We start from the raw sequence: 22,046 nt of genomic DNA, 5'->3' as shown, positions 1-22,046 counted from the left end.
GAGAACAATTCTGGCTAAAGCCCAGATTGGCATTTGCACTAAGAAAATGTTGGTTTTGGTAATGTTGCTGATATTCTTTCCTCACATTGTGTGCAAACATCACACGATTAAATGCAGGATCCGTTATCCACACCCTCCATTTCATCAGTATCACCAGCCTGGAGAACTTGTCATTGGTGTCATTGCTTCTCAGACCTTGATCATATCTAGTTCAGCCACACTGAGAGGAGAACCTCAGCCAGTGTTTGAAGAGCTTACGTAAGAATTTTTCCTTGGCTTTGTTTCGTGTCATTGTTTATCTCCAGTGATGGATTCATTATACAAATCATAGCTGCATGACAGTGGTTCGTTATCTTGGGCTATAGTAAATGTTCATTCAAAATGCGGGCCAAAGCTCCTTTTCCCCCCACAGTGGAAAGAAGCATTGTAGGATGCAATGAATCCGTTTTTACATTATATACTGCCTCTTAGAACATTTTCTTTGTCATATGTTGCTCATCCTAGCTTTAAATGTTTCTACATTCAAATGAAGTTTGCTTTTATTGGTGCATTTTTTTGGTAATGAGTAGCTCTCTTTCCCTCCTGATAAACTCTACTGCTTCTGTAGTTTGCACCAAACTGTGATTCAATTTGCAGTCACTTTCTTTATACAACTTTCCTTCCAGAGTTGTGACGAAGAACTACCAGCACATCCTGGCCTTGGCATTTGCTGTAAAAGAGATAAATGAAAACCCCCAGATCTTACCCAATGCTACCTTGGGCTTCCACATCTATGAAAGTTACTTCAATGCAAAGTGGGCCTATTATGCTACCATCCAAGTTACATCCACTCCAGAGAGATTTATCCCCAACTACAAATGTGATAGTCAAAGTAATTTGTTAACTGTCATTACGGGACTGAATTTCCAAACCTACCTCCATGTGGCAACTCTCTTGGATCTCTATAAGATTCCACAGGTAGCATTTGTGTGTGCATGCATCTGTCTACCTGCCTGCCAGTGTAACTGTATGTATGCATATGCTATGTTTAAATTTTACAGTCATACTCCCATTCTCTTTCCAAATGGGATTTTACAAGTTAGGTGCAGCAATCACGAGTTGCAGCAATGAGACTCAGAGATCAAATGTCAGCTTGAGTGTGAAGGGCCAGACCTGCTTTTACTGAGGCTGCCCAAGCTTTTTCTTAGTCTCATCAAACAATTTACACACAGGCTTGAGATGCTCTCAGCCACTGATAACAAGAAGCTGTTCCCAGGCAAAAACACATTCCTTGCCCTTAGGTCTTCTCTAAAACTAATGACTCATCCTGGCTCTTCTCAGCTCTGGGCCTCTTTTAGCTCTCAGAAAAGAAAAGAAAAGTTACCAAGACAAAGTTACCAAGACAAAGTTTTCTTTGTTACTTGGTAACAAAGAAAAGTTACCAAGGTTTTCCTCCGTGGGAAGAAAAGAAAGAAAAAAGGAGGAGGAAGAGGTGGGGGGTGTTCCCACCCAAAGAAGGTAGTCATGGTTCATGAAAAGCACAAAGATCCAGTGCTTCTACATTACTAAACTGCTATATCAAACCTATAGTTAGGGACAGTAATATGGGGCACTTGAAATAGGTATGTAGGAATTATATTTTGTCTGATATCAGATCTGATTCATTATTTGATCTGGATATTAGAGGAATAATAATAATTTAAAAAAAACAACTGGCTTAGACTTGTGTCAACCATTGTGCCCTTGGCTTGAAAAAGAAGAACATCTCTGTAGTAGGTTAGGCAACATTCACAGGAACTCAATTTCATCTCCCTGCATTGTTCAAATATATATCAAGGTATTAATTCTTCTCAGGTCTCTCCTGGGGGGGGGGGTAAAGGGGGTAATTTGTATCCGGGCCCAGGGTCAGAAAGGGGGCCAAGGATCCAAAGGAAGGGGCCCAGAAAGTTGCTGTGATCTTACATTTTCCTATCTCACCTGAACTTGCTATCCCTTTCTTTCTATAGCTCATCTATGGCCCTTCTCCAGTGATGAATGATAAAACCCCAGGCCTTCCCTTCTACCAGATGGTCCCTAATGAAATCCTGCAGTACGTGGGGATTCGCTCCTTACTTTTGCATTTCAGGTGGATGTGGATTGGGGTCCTTACCAGGGACAATGAGACTGGAGAAAGGTTTGTGCAAGCTACGTTACCACTATTTTCCCAGAGTGGCATCTGTTTTGCATTCATAGAAAAGGTCCCCAAAACAAATGTTGTCAGCGATGTAGGAGGCCTGCTGCAAAGGGGGGCAAGAATATATGATCAGATCTTTGGCAGCCAGGCCAACGTAATCTTGGTCTATGGAGAATCTTATTTCATGACAAATCTGTTATGGTTCCCGTATCTACCAGAGATATTGAATGTGACAAGCAGAATACAAGGAAAAGTGTGGATCTTCACAGCCCAGATGGAGTTCTCATCATTCACATTTCAGAGGACTTGGGATATAGACTTATTCCATGGTGCCCTGTCCTTCTCACTTCACTCCAGGGATCCACCAGGATTTCACCAATATTTACAAAGCATCAGCCCTTCCAGAATTGCAGGAGATGGTTTTATCCTAGACTTCTGGCAACAGGCCTTTGGCTGTGTATTCCCAAATACAGGTATGGACAAGGAGGACTTTTGCATAGGGAAAGAGAATCTGGAGAGCCTTCCTTGGTCTGCTTTCGAAATGAGCATGACCGGCCACAGCTACTGCATGTATAATGCCGCCCATGCCATAGCTCATGCTTTCCATACCATGTCCTCATCGAGACTCACACAGGGAACAACGACTGACAGAGGAAAACCAAAGCTTCAGAATCAGTTTCTGTGGCAGGTAATTGACTCAACATTTAATATGGGAAAGCACTCTCTGTGGTTGAAACAGCCACCCCGATCTGTATGGCCTCCATAGATTTGTCCAGTGCTCACATTCTCACATTGCTTCATTTCCATCCTGTTTCCATCAGCCTTCCCTGTCTTCTTCCCCAGTATGTCTGAATCGTAAAGCATAATTTCTTCCCATTTACCCAGCAGCTATGGAATCATTCTGTTGCTATATATGTATGTATAGTTTAATGCAATGGCATCATTAGAGGGGTGCGAAGGATGCAGATTGCACTAGGTGGCACCTTTGGGATGTGACACCAAAATGACTTTCAGCCTCCTTTGTTTCTTTGCCAGCTTTAGACCAGCATTCAGTTTCTGCATTTGGGACCAGCACACGATTGTTATTTAAGTGCTATTGCAAGCACTCACCACCACCATCACTATTTGAGTGACCACAGAGCAACCATTCACAGGTCTCAGTCAGTGATGCCTGGCTTTTGGCCAAACCCCGTATCATTGCATTTTTGCTCCATTTCTGCTCCACCCCTCACATTGCCACAGCCTGCCACCTTGGGGGATGAGTAACATTAGTACAAAAGACTTTACTAAAGATTCTGAATGGTCTGGTCTGGGAGGAGGTCCATGGAGGTGACATCATGAGTTACTGCACTGGGTGACACCAACCCTAGTGACTCCACTAGTTTAATGGTTAAGAGGTAAAGTGCAAAGATGCAGATTTTTAAAATATTTTAACAGAGAATGATATTTCTAAAGTGTTTCTGAATCTTCTGAGTACATTTTTATTTTAGTGTGAAAGATAGTCTTTCTGTCCTATGAACTTTTAGAGTCCTCATTTTACAATAGAGCTAGTCTTTTCTTCACTTTTATGCATATTTAGTATTCAAGAATAAACAAAAACATATTTTCGTAAACAACCATTTTAAAAGACCCTTAAAAATTGGATGGAGGTCCCTTTGAATGTCTTTTTCTAAAAACTAATCTCTCTCTTTCATATACTGACACATCTCCAGAACAAAATGAAAAAAGTCATCTCAGGAAGATTATTCTATACAACAGTCAATGCTGTTCAATATAAATTGCAGCTTTCTTTCTTTCTTTCTTTCTTTCTTTCTTTCTTTCTTTCTTTCTTTCTTTCTTTCTTTCTTTCTTTCTTTCTTTCTTTCTTTCTAAACCAGTTCCATCCTTTCCTGAGAAGCGTCTCATTTAACAACAGTGCTGGAGACGAAGTGTCCTTTGATCACACTGGGCAGTTGGTAGCCAGATTTGATATAAGCAACTGGATTATTTCTCCAAACCAGTCTGTTCATAAAATAAAAATTGGGATGATGGATCCTCAGGTTCCTCTAGACCAAGCCCTGATCATTAATAAGGACTCTGTGATATGGCACCACTGGTTTAACCAGGTAGGTTACAAATTTCAGTTTTGGAAATGTTACACACCAATGAAAAAAGCACAATTAAAAACAAAACTTCAGACTCATGAAGCTTGATAAATGAAACAGAGCTTGATGCCTGGTTATGTTAATTACTTAGACACTATTATTCCTAAAACCTGTTTGGAATGGATATGGAAGTATTTTTAGAAGCATACACTACCATACCACCTAATTTCAACAATATTGATATACCATGATGTGTGAATGGTAGCGTGGGGCACAGTATTATTGAAAAATTAACGCATCATTTAGTTATTTAAAAACACTTATATCCCACCCTTCTGTTCTACAGTAAAAGACTTAGAGCCCAATTCTAAGCTTCACATGCCAGCTCATTGCCGGCGTGCACTGTTGCAAATGTACCATAAGACCCTAACGCCGGTGCTCTGCGGGTGCCAGCCCAGCCCTGGCTGGTACTGAACTAGCACCACTTGAGCACTGATGCTCTGCTACTCGGCAGTCACGCAGATTGCAAAGCAGCAGAGAGGTAGGTGGGGTGTGGGGGAGGTGGGGAGGAGGCACTGCGGGGCAGGGGGAGGTGGAGGCAGGGTGGGGAGAGTGTGGGGAGGAGGTGTGCCAGGGAGGGAGTGGTGCGGGAGGGAGACTGGACTGGTGGAGCGAAGCTGACCCTGAGTCTTTGTGTCAGGTTAGCCACCAACTCTTGGGTCGCCATAGAAGTGAGTAGCCCCATTGCGGGTCTACTCAGTTTACCTGTGGGAAGGGAAACAGAGGCCTGACACAGTCACACTGCCTCACCCCCATGACCCCATAAGCAGCAGTGTTCTTAACTACTTGCAGTTTCCAAATAACCTTCAAGGGTTGGACCATGTAAAGGCCATCACTATAGTCAGAACTGAAGTTACCAACGCATGGACCACTGTGGTCAGCTTTGATATGTTCAAGTATAGTCAAAGCTGGTGCACCAGCCAAAGTTAGACAAGAACGTCCCTCGCTACCACTGCCAGCTGCCCATCCTGGAGCAACAAGCAATTGAGCAGAGAACTAGCTGGTGCAAAGGGATGCAACTTCAGAACATGTTCTTGGTCCAAGTCATGCTCCGCAGATCTCCAAACCAAGATTTTATTTCCACTTTTTGCCTTCAATTGGTCCCATAATGACCACAGGCACAATGCAATTTACAATTTCTCCAGCATTTGGTGGAATAGAGAGGTAGTGCTACGTGTCATTGACACATAAGTAATACCCAACTCTACCATCTCTTCCAGCAGTATCATTAGATGCTGAATAAGGGAGAGATGTTGATTGGGGAAATGTGGTACAGATATCTTCTAAATGCATAAATAACATGGGGAACAGAATGGAAGCCTGAGATATGCCTAGGGCCAAAGGCCATCATGAAGGCAGAAGTCACCCTGCAGGGGTGACTTCTACTTATCTGTCCCATTGAATGCTGGGAAAGTCCTTAATGGGTGTTTCATTTTTAATAAAAGAGCCATCAAAATATTTAACATTTATTCTAAGTATGCTGCAACATCACCCTAGTTGGTTGGAGATTCCATTCTACTTAAAAACCACTCTGGATCAGAACCACAGATGTTATTGTTAGAGGGAATTAAAAAAATGCCCCCAAAATGTAAACGATTCCAAGCTCAATAGTCTTGACACTCTTCTGTTTCATCTTTAAATTAGATACCACCCCTTTCATTGTGTAATGACCACTGCTATCCTGGTTATAGCAAGAAAATGAAGGAGGGAGAGCCATCTTGCTGCTATGATTGTGCCCTGTGTCCTGAAGGAAAGATTTCAAACCAAGAGGGTATGAAATATACATTGAAGAAAAATGAGTTCTTCTGGATCAGGTCAATGAACCAGCAGTTGCCTTTGGGAAGCCCACAGGTAAAAGACAAAGGGCACAATCCTAACCAGGTCTACTCAGAAGTAAGCCCTATTTTGTTCATTGGGGTTTACTCTCAGGAAAGTTTGGTTAGGATTGCAGCCAAAGGCATACTCCCACATTGCTCCCCTTCAAGGGATATTCACGGGAACTTCAATGATAATAGTTGAAGTAGGACAGCACAAGTAGGACAGAACATGGTGGATTCAAGTAGGACATGACCTGGTTGATCACTTGGTCAGGTGGGACAAAACAACTATAGCACAGCCCTGTGACTTCTGGGTAGAAATAAAATTACTGTTTTAAACCTACCAAGCTCGAATACATGGGCAACACAATCCAAACCGGCACTTAAGTTGGCACAAGTGAATTGTGCCACCTTCTGGATGTTGCAAACATGCTAAGAAGCAAGTTCAAGTCACCTTGGTAGTCAAACGGGCTAGTACGAGGACGGATCCAGTGATGCTGGCGAAGACAGGCTGGTGCAAGGGGTTGGAGAGGGTGGCAGGAGGGTGGGGCAGGAGTGTTTTTCAGCAGGGGGAAGGTGGGGGGGGCAGGCCAGTAGGCAGACAGAGCCTGGGAGTGGGTGGAACTGGCCTTGGTCTGCCGGATCCTAACCCCTCTCCTGGACAGCCCAACGTTACACTGGGCTGCTTGAATTTGCACCAGCGGAATCGCAGGCACAGATCCAAGTAGCCCCATAAGAGTGGCTGGCAAGTGACATGGGGTGAGGGAATGAATATCCCTTTACTCTGAGTTGTGCTCCAGCAATCCCCACCTTGCTCTGGATACAGTGCAGACCAATTGGCCTGCCTGTTTCAGCACAAGTAGGATTGTGCCCGGAGTTATGTAGACCTTACAGATAAACTTACAACCTTTTCATGTAGTGATGGACGACAAGCTGTTCCCCATGCTGCTGACACATTTGACAGAATTCTGCCTTTGAAATATGTAAAAAACAATTCAGAGGGTGTCCTTTGAGCTATAAGGATGAGAATTATGCCATCGTATTTAGGACTGAGATCATATATATTCTTTTTTTACAGACATGAATGATTGTTTTAAATGCGCAGAAGACTACTATCCAAATAAAGGACATGTTTTCTGCATTCCTAGGAATATTAGCTTCTTGTCTTATGAAGAACCTCTGGGGATCGGTTTAGTTTTTTCTGCCTTTTCCCTTTCTGTGATCACAGGTTTGGTTCTGGGAGCATTTAAAAATTCATTCATTCATTCATATAAGTTCATCTCTAATATATTCATTTATGTAAACTTATGTAAATTTATTCAAATTTTAAATGTAAATGAATTCTTTTTTCTCCAACACAGTGTCAGAGAGATGATGTGGCCCTCCTGCCAAAAACTTTGGACACCCCTGGGTTAGACTCACCATGGTTTTCTAACACATTTCACCATTTTTAAATTTGAACTGGGGGGAAAAAAACTTTGTCGGAGAGTATTTTATTCTATGATAAGAACATCTATTCCATGTACATGGGATTGAAACCACATATTTTTCTTTCAGACATGAATGACTGTTTTAAGTGCACAGATAACTACTATCCAAACGAAGCACGAGATTTATGCATTCCCAGAAATATCAGCTTCTTGTCTTATGAAGAACCTCTTGGGATCAGTTTAGCCTTTTCTGCCCTTTCCCTTTCTGTGATCACTGGCTTGGTACTGCAAACATTTATGAAGCACCACAACACTCCCATTGTCAAAGCCAACAACCAGAATCTCACCTACACCCTCCTTATATCCCTCCTGCTCTGTTTCCTTTCTGCGTTGCTCTTCATCGGCCAACCTGAAAAATGGACATGTCTCCTCCGGCAAACTGCTTTTGGCATCGTCTTCTCAGTGGCTGTTTCTTGTGTGCTGGCAAAGACCATCATGGTGGTTCTGGCTTTCACGGCCACCAAGCCTGGAAGCAGGATGAGGAAGTGGGTGGGGACAAGACTGGCCACCTCCATTGTTCTTTCCTGCTCCCTCATTCAAGCAGGCATTTGTATTTCATGGCTGGCAACCTCTCCCCCTTTCCCAGATACTGACTACCACTCAGTGACTGAAGAAATTATACTACAATGTAATGAGGGCTCCATAACTATGTTTTATTCTGTCCTCAGCTATATGGGCTTCCTGTCCATTGTCAGCTTCATTATAACTTTCCTTGCTAGGAAGTTACCAGATAGTTTTAATGAAGCCAAGTTCATCACCTTTAGCATGTTGGTCTTTGGTAGTGTTTGGTTGTCCTTTGTTCCAACCCACATGAGTACAAAGGGAAAACACATGGTCACTGTGGAGGTCTTTTCTATCTTGTCCTCCAGTGCTGGGCTTCTGGGATGCATTTTTTTCCCCAAATGTTACATAATTGTGCTGAAACCTGAGCTGAACAAACGAGAACAGCTAATAAGGAGAAATAATTGATATAATTGGATGTGTCCCTGTCCTTTGCTATATTATGCGATCCATTCAGTTTTTAGGTACATACCATAATTTTTGTGCTTGGTTTGTTCTCACCAATTGTTGTATATAGTTTGTAAAGCTCTGAAAATATACATGTTTTAAGAGCAGTTTGAAATATTTGGATTCTTCTCTATTGCAACTCTGATCGAAAACCTCAAGAAAATTACATTTTGCAGGTTTTACATTAGTACTACATGAACAGCCTAATCCGAACAGGACAGCCAATGTTGTGATACAGCTCTGTGCCATGTGGGCTGGGAGGCAGCTAGAGATCTCCTTCCTTATTGTTCCCTTACCCGTCATCAAGCCCTAGCAGCTGCTAGGGAGGGAGAAGGGCGGGATGGAGGCAGGTGCTCTACTCCACCGGATCCAGAGCCCCACATCAGGCCTCCCAGTCCAATACATAGCCACTTGACTTTGCACCAGCTAAATATTTGGCACTGACTTGAGTAGCCCCATTGCGGGGCCTGCTCCCTTACCCAGGGGAAGGGGATGAACGGCTGCCTGGCGGCCATTGGATGCAGAAGCAGCCATTTTGGTACCATTGCTCCACTGGGCACAGGGCAGCTCAGGATTGGGCTGTTAGTCTCAGATTGTGTGTCACGTTGAGCCAGGATGCCACATCCATGGGGTCTGGGGGAGGTAGATGACCTGTGCCATTTCCCCCAAGTGATCAGTAGCCTGCATGCTAAGGGTTGTTTAGATATGTTTTCCTTGCTGCAGTTTATGTCATTGTCAATCTTTAGTCATCATCCTAAGCAAAAGCAGAGCTGGAGGGGAGGGGCAGTGTGGTAAGAATGGCACGCTTCCAATGCACTGTGTAAACAGTCCCTCCCCCTCGGTGTCTGAGTCATTTGGGGCAGTAATGGCAATCTACCATGATTACTGCCATGAATGGCTGTGATGGTAAGGGGTCGTTGAGGAGTGTGCCGTACTTACCGCACTACCCCCCTAGCTCTGCTTCTGATCCCAAGCCTGTGTCTCATGTGCTTACGGGGGGAGGGGGGTAAGGTGGGAGGTTTATTTATTTAGAAATAAAACTGAGAATGTGCTGGGGCTGAACAAAATGTTCATTACAAATTTCAGCTTCAAAATGGTGAAACTGGTAGCAGATCCAATTCTTTAAGGTTTGGTCAGAAAGTAGCAGCAGGTAGCTTTTGAACTTCTGAATGGGACTCTACCGTTTCTGTTTCAATAGCAGCACATCACTCCCCACCAGAGGACAGATTGCATGTTTGAAATCAGTTCCAGTTTTTGGATGTCAGGCAGCAGTGGTACGATTGTTCCCCAAAGTTCCTCCTGTCACCCAGTACTAACCCCAGTCCTACTAGTATGTACCTATCCCATATCTTTCTCTCTATTCCGTGAATGCTAGGCAAAGGAACAAAGACAGTCCCCTAGGAAATGGTTCATTTGGAGAAATGATGTGCTTTTCATGGTACAGATGTTTTCATCAAGGAAATACGTGTTAACATTTTAACTTTAGGAAACAATTGCAGTTCTGTCCTGTGCACTCTCTGTTGGGAACATGTCATGTAGATATTGGTGGAGCTTACTTACAATAAACATCAATAGGCCTCCCCATGCCTCAGATCACCTCTAGGACGCAACGGGGTAGGTGTTAAAAATTTTGTGCTCCCAGGTACCAGAGGCCTTAGCTTTGCCACTGCTCACATTGCACTGTGGTCTTTTCCAGGAATATGCTATCGAAATTGTCCAGTTTCCTCCACTGTCCTCAAGTCTGCCCTCTAGCAATGATAGCCCACAAGAGGTGGTCAATGCTGGGCATATGGCTCATGGAGTGTCTTACACACCTGTGGAAATGACAGCAGTAGTGTTCAGGAGTGAGAGCCAACCTGTCTCTAACCCACTCCTCAAACAAGGTGTAAATATTTATGTAATTCTAGTCACCACATAAGCAGCAACCTCTGCCATGGGTCTGGTCATCTGTCATTTGAGAAGATTCATTAACTCCACCTGCTGACTGCCATACAGCCCAATCCTGAGCTGTCCAGCATGTGGGGCTTTAGTGGTGCTGAAAATGGTTGCAGCTGCATCCAGCGCACCCCAGGCAGCTGCTGACTTCTCCATGGGAGAAAGGGACTTTTGTCCCCTTCACCCAGGTAAAGCAAGTAGTCTTGCAGTGGAGTTACTCAATTCTATGACAACCTGAGGGTCGGCATAGAATTCAGAGCCTTCGTGTCTGGTGGGCAGGCTGACATAGAGGCTCAGGATCCGGTGGAGATTCGCTCCACCAGTCCTGCCTCTCTCCTGGCCCACTCCCTCCCCCAGCACACCTCCTCCCTGCCCTCTCCCAATCCTCCTCTCTGCCTCCCCCCATGGCCCCACCTACCTCTCCGGTGCCCAGCGGTCCATGCAACCACCGAGCAGTGCAGCTGTGGTGAAGCACTGGCGCTAGCCCAGTGCCAGCCAGCACTGAGCTAGCACCAGTGCCCCACTGGTGATGGGGCCCACAAACATGCCTTATGGCACGTTTGCGACAGTGCGCTCCAGCACTGACCCAGAGTGCACTGGTTAGGATTGGGCCCATAGTCTGCACAGGTTTGTTTAAAACTGGCCAGCAATGACTCTATCGATCCCAAAGTGAAACAGGAGACTTCTTAACATCTGTGGAGAACAGTGCAGGGGCATGTGAGGAGAAGGCCTAGACCTATTTAATTCACTTGATGACTGCCTCATTAATGTCTATAAACTCATAGTGCTTCCTTAAAATGTCACCAACTTGTACAAGAAATGACCTGGGAAAGATTCTACAGGAAGCAGCAGCCTCATTCAATATTTAGAGCAACAATTAGACAAATGGAGGTCAAGCAATCTCTGTGCAATATCTGCATGTGTGGGAGCTGTGAGTTGGCAATGAGTTAAAGGTCTCTGTCTCACATGCTCAGATAGTCCATTCTGGTGATGAAACATATTTTCTTCCTCCTTAGAGCTAAAGAATAACAAACATTTGTGTAGCCCTTTGTGATTCAGAGTGTAACATCTACTCTCCTGTAATCCTTACATCATCCTCTGAGATAGGTAATATTATGCAGATTGCAGATGGGAGGAGGGTTGGACCACCAAGTAGTTGTGATGGCATTGTTTTACTGTGGGTGATCAAGCCCAAGTGTCCCTTGTTTTTCAAGGAAATGAAAGGGAAAAGAAACAAAAGAGGTTTCTTCTGTGACAATTATGTTTTCTTTCGAAATTCTAGAGGGAATTGTCAGATCCAAATCTGTGAGTACGTTCCCCCTTAATCATCAAAAGGTCTATAATTAATTCTGGCTTTTATAAGGCTTTTCAAAATCCCCAAAGAGTTTTGAGGATACTAGAAAGTGTAGGAAGAAAATAATGATATATCTGTCCTGAAATATTCAGAGGTGGTACTAGGGTATAAGAATTGAGACGCATGCTCCAGTATATCTCATATTTAACTTTCTACTCCAGGCTTTCAGAATATCAGCAGTTCCTATCCCACCCAATCAGTTGTGAGGATGGACACATTGAAAGTAGTTGTGTAGATGAAAAGAAGGAGAAATTGTGGTTAGAGTCAGGATTTGTCTGTTACTCAAAATGTTGGTTTCTGTAGTGTTCCTGATGTTCTTTCCTCACATGGTGTGCAAAATGCACATTGTGGAATGCAAGACCCGTTTTCCATACCCTCCACTTCATAAGTATCATCAGCCTGGAGACCTCGTCATTGGTGTCATTGCTTCTCAGTCCCTGACCATCTCAGATGTGGCCACGTTTCATAAGGAACCTCAGCCAACAACATTTGAAGAGCTTACGTAAGAAGGAGCTTGTTCATCTCTCTTATTCTCATCATTCTTCTCCAGTGAAAGATTCAGAGCACAATCCTGAGGTGGACTTGGTCCCTTGCACCAGCCCAGGAGTGTCACAAACATGCTGTAAGGCACGTTTGCATCGACCTGGGAGTTGGGAGGCCATCACAAGGAGTTGCATTGGATGCAGCCCTGATGGGTTAAGTTTGTGTCGGCCTGGCTTGGCTGATGCAGGGGTCTGGGGATGTGGGGAGAGGGGGGAGAAGGTGAGAGGGAGGCATTTCAGGGTAAGGGAGGGAGGGTGGTGGGCATTCCGGGGGGCAGGCAGGTGGGGAGTGGGAGGCAGGGCCAGGATCTGACAGTCATGACGCATCCTAGCCCCATTCCCGGGAGACATGGAGTGGCCCCTGGCTGCTCCATTCTGCTCGGATCTGTGCCACCTCATCAGGTGGCATAGATCTGAGTAGGCCCACTGGGGCTGCTGCACAGGATCTACTGTGCAGGGTAAGGGGAAAGGTTTTCCCTTGCCTTGGGCTGCGCCGCTTTTTGCCCCATACTTGAGCTGGATGCAGCACAGGCTTGCTGGCCTGCCTGCTCCAGTGCAAGTCAGGGTTGGGCCGCCCATCTTTCACTGGAGTGGCTCATTAACTTACAGACATTCTGTTATGCACAACAGGAGCTCCTCCTATGCTGTAGAAAATGTTCATTTACGAAATACATTTTTTTTCACAGGGAAAAGAAACCATTGTAGAAGGTGTTGTGAATCTTTTATACATTATATACTTCCTCTTACAGCATTTTTTTTTATATGACACTCATCATAGCTTTAAATGTTTCTACATTCAAATAAAGTTTGCAGATATTCATATTTTGTAAAGTAAAGCTCTATCCTCCTTGATAAACTCTGCTCTTTCTGAAGTTTGTACTGAACTGTGGTTAAATTTCAAGTTACCTTCTTTATACAACTTTACTTGCAGAATAGTGACTAAGAACTACCAGCACATCCTGGCATTGGCATTTGCTGTGAAAGAGATCAATGAAAACCCCCAGATCTTACCTAATACTTCCCTGGGCTTCCACATCTACGAAAACTACTTCAGTGCAAAGTGGGCCTATTATGATGCCATTCAATTTACATCCACTCCAGAGAGCTTTGTCCCCAACTACAAATGCGATACCCACAATAACTTGTTAGCTGTCATTATGGGACTGAATTTCCAAACCTATCAGCAGGTAGCAATTCTTTTGGATCTCTATAAGATTCCACAGGTAGGATGTGTCCCTGTATATAGATCTGTGTGTGTTTGTGTGTGACTGACTATGTGTGTTGCATTTAAATTTTATGCAGACATATTCCAGTCACCTTCCCAATTTGATTTTATGAGACAGTAATAGAGTAATATGCAACTTTTGTGTGAATATCAGACCTGATTTGGTATTTTATTTGGGTAGCAGAGGAAAACAAGAAGCTAGATGAGACTTTTATGTCTCCATTTATCTGAAAAAGGAGAGCATCTCTGCACTACTTCATTCACAACATTCCACCCATTTTTGACTGCATCGTTCACATACGTACCAAGTTTTAATTCTCCTGGGTTCATAAATAGTTCAAATGAGTAAACAATTAATAAGATACCAAATGTTTTTGGCATGCTTTTTCCCTTGCACAGTCCCTTCCCACTCTTTAAGTGTTTGTAGGAAAGAACCCACAATTTCAAACTGAAGTGTGACTTTGACTGAGGCACCCACTTTGCACTTCAGTAATAATAATAATAATAATAATAATAATAATAATAATAATAATACCACGACAAGAATGATGACATATAAGAATGTCTTCTAAACATCCCACCACTCAAATCAACTGAGCAAATTGTGATTCTAACTTTGTGATAGTCACACAAGCTCTTCTTCCTTCAATATCTCCATAGCTAAGCGTGGTTTTATAACCCCGAATCATCATCCTCTCTCAATCAGTGTCTACAAATGACTGAGGCTTATTTAAATTGTATGTTGGAGAGAGAAATTGGATGAAGTTATTCTCCCCCTCCTGCAACACTGAAGCCAGTTGTTATCCAGGAAACCGATTGGGGGTAAATATGCCGTTCTGAAAAGGAAGTGGTTCTTCACACAGTTTATGATTGATCTGTGGACAACCCTAGATGGCCACTAGCTTAGATGTCATGAAAAAGCCATCACACAAATTCACACTTGAACACAAATTAAGCCATCACACAAATTAAACACTTGAACCTGCTCTATTAATTGAATCTTTTCTTCTTCTTCCTCATCTCCACATCTCTCTGTAGCTCATCTATGGATCATCTCCAGTGATGAATGATAAAACCCCAGGACTTCCCTTCTACCAAATGGTCCCCAATGAAGGCCTGCAGTATGTGGGGATTCGCTCGTTACTTCTGCATTTCAGGTGGACGTGGATTGGGGTCCTTACCAGGGATAACGAGAAAGGAGAATGGTTTGTGCAAACTGTGCTGCCATTCTTTTCCCAGAGCGATATCTGTTTTGCGTTCATAGAAAAAGTTCCCAAAACAAATGTTGTCAGTGATGTAGGAGACTTGATGCAAAGGGGGACCAAAATACACGATAAAATCTTTGGCAGCCAGGCCAATGTTGTGTTGCTCTATGGAGAAACGTATTCTATAACGACTTTACTTTGGCTCCCATATGTATCCGAACTATTAAATGTAACCAAAAAAGTACAAGGAAAAGTCTGGATTGTCACAGCCCAGATGGAGTTCTTATCATTCACATTCCAGAGGACTTTTAATAAAGACATGTTCCATGGTACTGTGGCTTTCTCATTTCACTCCAGTGATCCACCAGGATTCCATGAATATGTGAAGAGCGTAAACCCTTCCAGCATGACCACAGATGGTTTCATCAGGGATTTCTGGCAACAGTCCTTTGCCTGTGTATTCCCAAGTACATGGGGGGACAAGGTGGAATGGAAGCCTTGCATGGGGACAGAGACATTGGAGAGCCTTCCTAGGTCCATTTTTGAAAGGGGCATGACAGGCCACAGCTATAGTATCTACAATGCAGTCCATGCTGTGGCCCATGCTTTCCATGCCATGTCGAGACTCACACGGAGAGCAATGGCTGATTCTGGGGAACTGAAGCTTCAGAATGAACTGTGGTGGCAGGTAATGAACTTCACATCTGATGTGGGAAAGCCCCAGGACTGTGGCTGTAAGAACAGGAATCCCTGGATTACCTCTCCTTGCCTCTGACTAGGCTCTGGTCATGTTTGGAGCAGAGGTGGGCTCCAAAAACCATGGATTTTGGTTTTTGGTATCTGCGGGGGGGGGGGGGGTCTGGGAATGGAACCCCTGCAGACAAAGAGGCTCCACCTATACATTGTTATAATGAGAAGGATTGTTTTTGCCCCCAATGCACTGGTAATCTTCTTTGTGCATTGGAGCTGAAGTCTTCTTTCTCTTTTTTTTTTTTTTTGCATTCCATAGTAAAATAAATAATTTTCATAAATGAAAACGAAAAAGAAACTTTGGAGAAAATGCTTGCGCAGAGGTCAATTTTACCCCATTTAAATATCTTTTAAAATATAATACCATACATCAAGATTAGATGATTCTAAACATCATTCTGATTTTCTTTTCCATTACAGCCCCTCCCCTTGTTTAATCACTCCACTTTTCCTTTTCAAACTAGCTCCATCCTTTCCTGAGAAGTGTCTCATTTAATAACAGTGCTGGGGACAATGTGTCCTTTGATCACAATGAGCAATTGATAGCCGGATTGGATATAAACAACTGGGTTATTTCTCCAAACCAGTCCTTTCACAGAGTAAAAATTGGGGCGATGGATTCCCAGGTTCCTCCAGGTGAAGCTCTGACCATCAATGAGGATGCTATGACATGGCACAGCTGGTTTGAGCAGGTAGAAATCACCTATATATAATTTTGGAAATCATAGACACATGAACAATTTTTTTAAAAAAATACTACTTTCAATCTCATGGATATTAATTAAGAATTAATGAAAAGTTATTATTCCTAAAAGAGAATGAGAATGAATATGAAAGTATATATGCTATTAGCATAGATCCAAGGAAACCCATGGGGGACCACAAGGCCTACCAAGGGATAAGTGAAAAGTTTTTTACTTACATCTCATTGGCCTTCTGGTAGACCCCCCACCAGAGCATGAAAAGTGCACTACCTTGGCACGGCTACATGCTGTGGAGTGGTGGAAGTTAGGAATGGGCTGTGCGGTGCTATTAGAGAGAATGTGCTTCCCTTCTACAGCTTCCTCAATATTCAGTAGCAGGGGGAGAGCAACTGTCCTTCTTCACCCCAGCATGACATCTTTTCTCATGCCTGTTGCTGGTGTCTCTTCTGTATTCTATTTTATTTTTTTTTAGATTATGAGCCCTTTGAGAACAGGGGACCATTTATTGATTTAGGTCCAAATCCTATCCAATTTTCCAGATCCAATGCAGCTGCAGTGCAGGTCAAAAGCCAGAGTAAAGAGCAGGGATCTCCCTGTTGGGCATCCGGATCTACTTTTCTCTTCCCATCAATGCTGAGTAAGCTACAGAAGTCCTTGACTATTAGTCCTTCATTTTGGTAGAAGTTAACCTTCAGAATTCCTCACCCCAGGAATTCTTCAACTTCACCCTACTTGGTTGGAGTCAGATTCTCTCGCTTACAAACCACTCAGGATTGAAGCCCCATGATTTATTACTGGAGTGAATGATGAAAACAAATGTTAAGGATTCTAAACAGAATAAATTCAAAGCTGACACTCTTCTCCTTCATCTTTCAATTAGATACAACCCCTTTCATTGTGTAATGATCACTGTCACCCTGGTTCTAGCAAAAAAGTGAAGGAGGGAGAGCCATTTTGCTGCTATGATTGCATTAAATGTCCAGAAGGAAAGATTTCAGACCAAGAGGGTAAGAAAAATATAAAGTAGTATCAAAGAAAGATGAGTTCTGTTGGATCAAGTCAACCAGTTTCCACTGATGAATCCAGAGGTGAGAGATGAAGGCATACCTTGATGTCACCCTTCCTACAGATCAAGGAGTATTTAGAGGAGCTTCAAGCATTGTATGCTATTCAAGTAAGGCAGAACATGCTGCATTGCTTGGTCAGAAATCTGAGACATGACACATATTACACAACTCTGTGAATTCTATTGCTATTGCTACTGTTGATTTTTGTGGGGGTTTGTATTTTATAGAGATTTCATTGTACATACTTTAATATTTGCGTTTCTTAGTCAACTTGGGGCTGTTGTTGCAAACAAAAAAAAGGGATAGAAATATTTTTAAATAAATAAAATAAGTTATCCATTGACTTCCCTTAGGGATAGAAACAAATGGATGCTTTAAAACATCCAAACCTAAAACCAACTGACTTCAGTATATAATTTGGTCAGCTTTATATGTAACAACTAGGAAGACTCACCACTGAGAACTGATATAGTTCTCAGTATTTTCCATTTGAAGCTCTTTACAGTATGGCAGTGAGACTTATGCCACAGATGTGCCAGAGGCAGCCTCCCCAGACTCGAGTCAAGACCCGAGTCTCTGCCCCCTTTGACTCAACTCATAATCAAGTCATGACGGGTGGCTGTTGGGTCTCATCCAGAGCCCTTTACTGACTCGTTTTGACTTAAGTCATAAGTCTTTTTGATACATGTGTCTGGCGTGACTCCAGAAGAAAAAACTGAGGTACTGGCAGTGTGTGTATGTGAAGTGTAACAACACAAAAATGCACCTCCTCCCCCCGCCTCATGCTCGATTTAGCTACCCAAAACAAAAACCTTAACCCTTCCTCCTCTCCTAACCCCCCTCCCACCCACAGTCCCTGCATACTGGCTGGAACGAACCTACCCTGCTGCTCGCATCAGTTAATGCTGACTTCCAGATCGCTGTAAGTTGTCGTTTGCATGATGTGGAAGTTACAAAAAAGTAAGCAAGCACACCCAGTTAGACTTGAGTCGGCACACATGAGGACTCATTTCTGAGTTAGTGGCTTGAAACTCGAGTAAAGTCCTGAGTCATAGAGATGTGCAACTCGAGTTATGCACGAGTCACACAAACATGTGTTTTAGCAACTTGTGCTAGACTCAGTTGACTCAAGTTCCCATCCCTGATTTAGGCCATGTTATGGAACTGAGATTGCAACTTTTCTTTTTTCAGATATGAATGACTGTTTTAAATGCACAGAAGACTACTACTCAAATCAAGGACATGATTTCTGCATTCCCAGAAATATCAGCTTCTTATCTTATGAAGAACCTCTTGGGATCAGTTTAGCTTTTTCTGCTCTTTCCCTTTCTGTCATCACAGGTTTGGTGCTGGGAACATTTATGAAGCACCACAACACTCCCATCATCAAAGCCAACAACCGGAACCTCACCTACACCCTCCTCATCTCCCTCCTGCTCTGCTTCCTTTCTGCACTACTCTTCATTGGCCAACCTCAAAAATGGACATGTCTCCTCCGACAAACTGCTTTTGGCATAATCTTTTCAGCAGCTCTTTCATGTGTGCTGGCAAAAACTATCACAGTGGTTCTGGCTTTCGTGGCCACCAAACCAGGAAGTAGGATGAGGAAGTGGGTTGGGAAAAGAATGGCCAATGCCATTGTTCTTTCCTGCTCCCTCATTCAAGCAGGCATTTGTACTGTGTGGCTGGCAACTTCTCCTCCTTTCTCAGATACTGACTACCACTCAGTGGTTGAAGAAATTATACTGCAATGTAATGAGGGCTCTATAACTATGTTTTATTCTGTCCTCAGCTATATGGGCTTCCTGTCCATTGTCAGCTTCATTATAGCTTTTCTTGCCAGGAGGTTGCCAGATAGTTTCAATGAAGCCAAGTTGATCACTTTCAGCATGTTGGTCTTTTGCAGTGTTTGGTTGTCCTTTGTTCCAACCTACTTGAGTACAAAGGGAAAACACATGGTAGCTGTGGAGATCTTCTCTATCTTGGCCTCCAGTGCTGGGTTGCTGGGATGCCTCTTTTTCCCCAAATGTTACATTATTGTGTTGAGGCCTGAGCTGAACAAAAGAGAACAGCTAGTAAGAAGAAATCACTGAGAAATTGGTGTGTCTCTTTGTTTAGTATATGGTCCATATTAGTATTATTATTATTATTATTATTATTATTATTATTATTATTATTATTTTCAGAATGGTTCACTTTCAACAACTGTTTTATATCTTTTGCAAAGATCTGCAAACTGAATCATTTTTTTTTTTAAATAAGTGTCATGAATTGTCACCCTCCAGTTTGCCAGGATGAAGTTGGGCTTTGCCCCACTTTGGGGGCCTTACTTTTGGGGTAAAAGACCAATACCAGAATTTTTGTCAAATTGAATTTTTTTTTTTTAAGGATGCCCAATTTTTAAATGAATGGCAGCCCAATCCTAACATGGGCTGGAGCAGGGAGGCAGGCAGGCTTGCACTGCATCTAGATCAGGGCTGGGCTGAGTTGTAGCATAGCTCGGAGTAAGGGGAATTCATTCTTCTTACCCTGTGTTGCAGGGCAGCTGCCCCATGGGGCAACTTGGATCTGTACCACCTAAAGAGGAGGTGCATTTCGGAGCTGCCATTTGTAAGACTGAGCCACTCAAGTGCAGGGGGAGGGGTTAGGATCCAGCAAAGTGTCAGATCCTAGCACCACCACCCCCATTCTGGGTTTAGTCCTCCAAACAGCTGGACTGCTGTCTGCCCTTCACCCTCCACCCCAGATCACCCCTGAAGCACCCTCCCCTGCTCTTACCAACCCCCATTCCAGGTTTCTCAGGCTGGCACTTACTTACTTACTTACTTACTGAGTTCAGGGTTGGATTCGTCGAGAGCAGGCCTGCGTGTCCTTCCGCTGCTCCGGAGTCATTGCAGAAGTACCTTAAGGCACTTTTGCAACACCCAAAGGCCAGCACAAGAGACTTGCGCCAGCCTAGGGCGCAGTTTGGATTGCACCCTGAATGTGTTTTTTTTAAGCATACATTGATACCTCATGGTCACCACTGAATCCCTTAAATTCATCCCTTCAAGAGAGAAATCTCAAAGAAATTCTGGGTCATGAGTAGAGGTGTGATTTTTTGGTGATAATGAAATAAAAACACATAAAACTGCTTTCTGCACTTCTCATTTTTGCAAAAAAGAAATCCCTAGAAATCTGCAACAACAACAACAACAAAACACCTTTATATATTGGTCACTGTAGGCTGGTTGGGCTGGACTGCAGGGGGGTGCATGGATAATGATTGTGGGCCCAATCGTAAACAGTGCGTGGTGGTTCACCATCAGTGCACACTGTCACAAACATGCTACAAAGCTGTTTGTGGACCCTCAGTGCTGGCTCAGTGCTGGAGCTAGCCCAGTGCCAGCCACTCTGCGCTAGTGCCCGTGGAACACCAGTGCTTCGCCACTCAGGTTGCTCAAACTGCAGGGCAGAGGAGAGGTAGGTGGGGTGTAGGGGAGGTGGGGAGGTGATCTGGGGCAGGGGGAGGGAGTGGGCAGGAAGGAGGCATGCTGAGGGGAGGGATTGGGGCATGAAGAGGATCCTGAACTCTTGTGTTGGGCTGCGCAGCCCAACATGGAACTCTTCGATTCTGCGGCACCTCCAGAGCTGCCACAGAATCAAGTACCCCCATTGTCGAGCTACTTTCCTTACCCAGGGAAAGGGGACAGAGTCCCCTTCCCCAAGGAGCCATCAACAGCTGCCTGGATGCTCTGAGGACGCCGTGGCAGCCATTTTCGGCCCCACGGCAGCCCCGTCCTCCAAGCAGCTCAGGATTGGGCTGGTGGCTGCATCTGCTGATACTATACCACCTACCTCACCTATCTAATGCACTTTAAAAACTATTATAATGTATAGTTATTATAATTTATAAAAGTGTGGCCTTGGAATAAAAACACGTAACAACTGGGTTATTTCTCCAAACCAGGAAGAAAACCTCTTCAGGAAAAAACAAAATCTGTGAAAAAAAAACCAAAAACCTTTAAGAACCTTTAAGAACACCTCTCGTGTTCTTTGGCAGTACAGTGGGCCTGCTGGTGAGGCATCCACAGATTTCAGTTATTAAAATTAATAAAAAATCAAAAATTAAAAAACTTCCAGTTTTACAATAAAATCAGAAGTGCTGTTTTCAATTACTTATAACAGGTTTGGAGGCCTGAGGAAGCCCTCTGGGGCACTGGCTTAGGGTGCAGCACTCTAGTGGGAAGGCCTGTGCCATCCCATTGATGCTGAATCCAGAATGCTGAATCCAGACACTACACCTGCCGGAACAGATAAGTGTCCACTGGGCAGCGCACAGGTGCAGGTAGAACGGAACAGGTGCAGGGAGGGGGTGTAAAGGGACAGAGGGAAGATATAGATAGGGCACTTCAGGCCCAGGAGGCGGCATGATTGGCGGTGCTGGCCTATGTATCATATAATAATAATAATAATAATAATAATAATAATAATAATAATAATAATAATAATAACAACAACAACAACTAGGCATTTATATACAGCCTTTCTGGTCATCGCATTACTCCTCTGACTTTATTCAAGGCGGTTTACATAGGCAGGCATTTCTAAATCCCTCAAGGGGATCTCCTCTATGGAGAACTCGTGCAAGGAAAGCGCCCTACAGGTAGACCA

At 43.6% G+C, this 22,046-nt stretch overlaps 2 protein-coding genes across 2 annotated transcripts; both read left to right on the top strand.

The window, feature by feature from the left end:
• The first annotated feature begins 61 nt into the window (after window positions 1–61).
• Window positions 62–8,572, top strand: LOC136653351 (vomeronasal type-2 receptor 26-like). The gene is made up of 6 exons (XM_066630259.1): window positions 62–258; window positions 666–957; window positions 1,986–2,840; window positions 4,030–4,257; window positions 5,941–6,067; window positions 7,671–8,572. Exons 1-6 carry the CDS (start codon window positions 62–64, stop codon window positions 8,570–8,572), a joined length of 2,601 nt encoding a protein of 866 aa, XP_066486356.1.
• Window positions 8,573–12,238: 3,666 nt separating this feature from the next.
• On the top strand, window positions 12,239–19,486 carry LOC136653350 (vomeronasal type-2 receptor 26-like). The gene is made up of 6 exons (XM_066630258.1): window positions 12,239–12,402; window positions 13,374–13,665; window positions 14,706–15,560; window positions 16,087–16,314; window positions 17,207–17,333; window positions 18,585–19,486. Exons 1-6 carry the CDS (start codon window positions 12,239–12,241, stop codon window positions 19,484–19,486), a joined length of 2,568 nt encoding a protein of 855 aa, XP_066486355.1.
• The last annotated feature ends 2,560 nt before the right edge of the window (window positions 19,487–22,046 follow it).

Source organism: Tiliqua scincoides, chromosome 5 (genome assembly GCF_035046505.1).
Source record: "Tiliqua scincoides isolate rTilSci1 chromosome 5, rTilSci1.hap2, whole genome shotgun sequence".
Taxonomy (NCBI): domain Eukaryota; kingdom Metazoa; phylum Chordata; class Lepidosauria; order Squamata; family Scincidae; genus Tiliqua; species Tiliqua scincoides.
The sequence above is the reverse complement of the archived record's forward strand: the minus strand, read 5'-3'. Positions and strand labels throughout refer to the sequence as shown.

What these genes read in the sequence shown, in the direction of transcription:
- LOC136653350 (XM_066630258.1), top strand. Translation starts at nt 12,239, where the DNA reads ATGCACATTGTGGAATGCAAGACCCGTTTTCCATACCCTCCACTTCAT. An exon ending in ACAACATTTGAAGAGCTTAC is followed by an intron (nt 12,403 to 13,373) that starts GTAAGAAGGAGC and finishes CTTTACTTGCAG; the next exon opens with AATAGTGACTAAGAACTACC. An exon ending in AAAGATTTCAGACCAAGAGG is followed by an intron (nt 17,334 to 18,584) that starts GTAAGAAAAATA and finishes TTCTTTTTTCAG; the next exon opens with ATATGAATGACTGTTTTAAA.
- LOC136653351 (XM_066630259.1), top strand. Translation starts at nt 62, where the DNA reads ATGTTGCTGATATTCTTTCCTCACATTGTGTGCAAACATCACACGATT. An exon ending in CCAGTGTTTGAAGAGCTTAC is followed by an intron (nt 259 to 665) that starts GTAAGAATTTTT and finishes CTTTCCTTCCAG; the next exon opens with AGTTGTGACGAAGAACTACC. An exon ending in GGCACCACTGGTTTAACCAG is followed by an intron (nt 4,258 to 5,940) that starts GTAGGTTACAAA and finishes TCTTTAAATTAG; the next exon opens with ATACCACCCCTTTCATTGTG.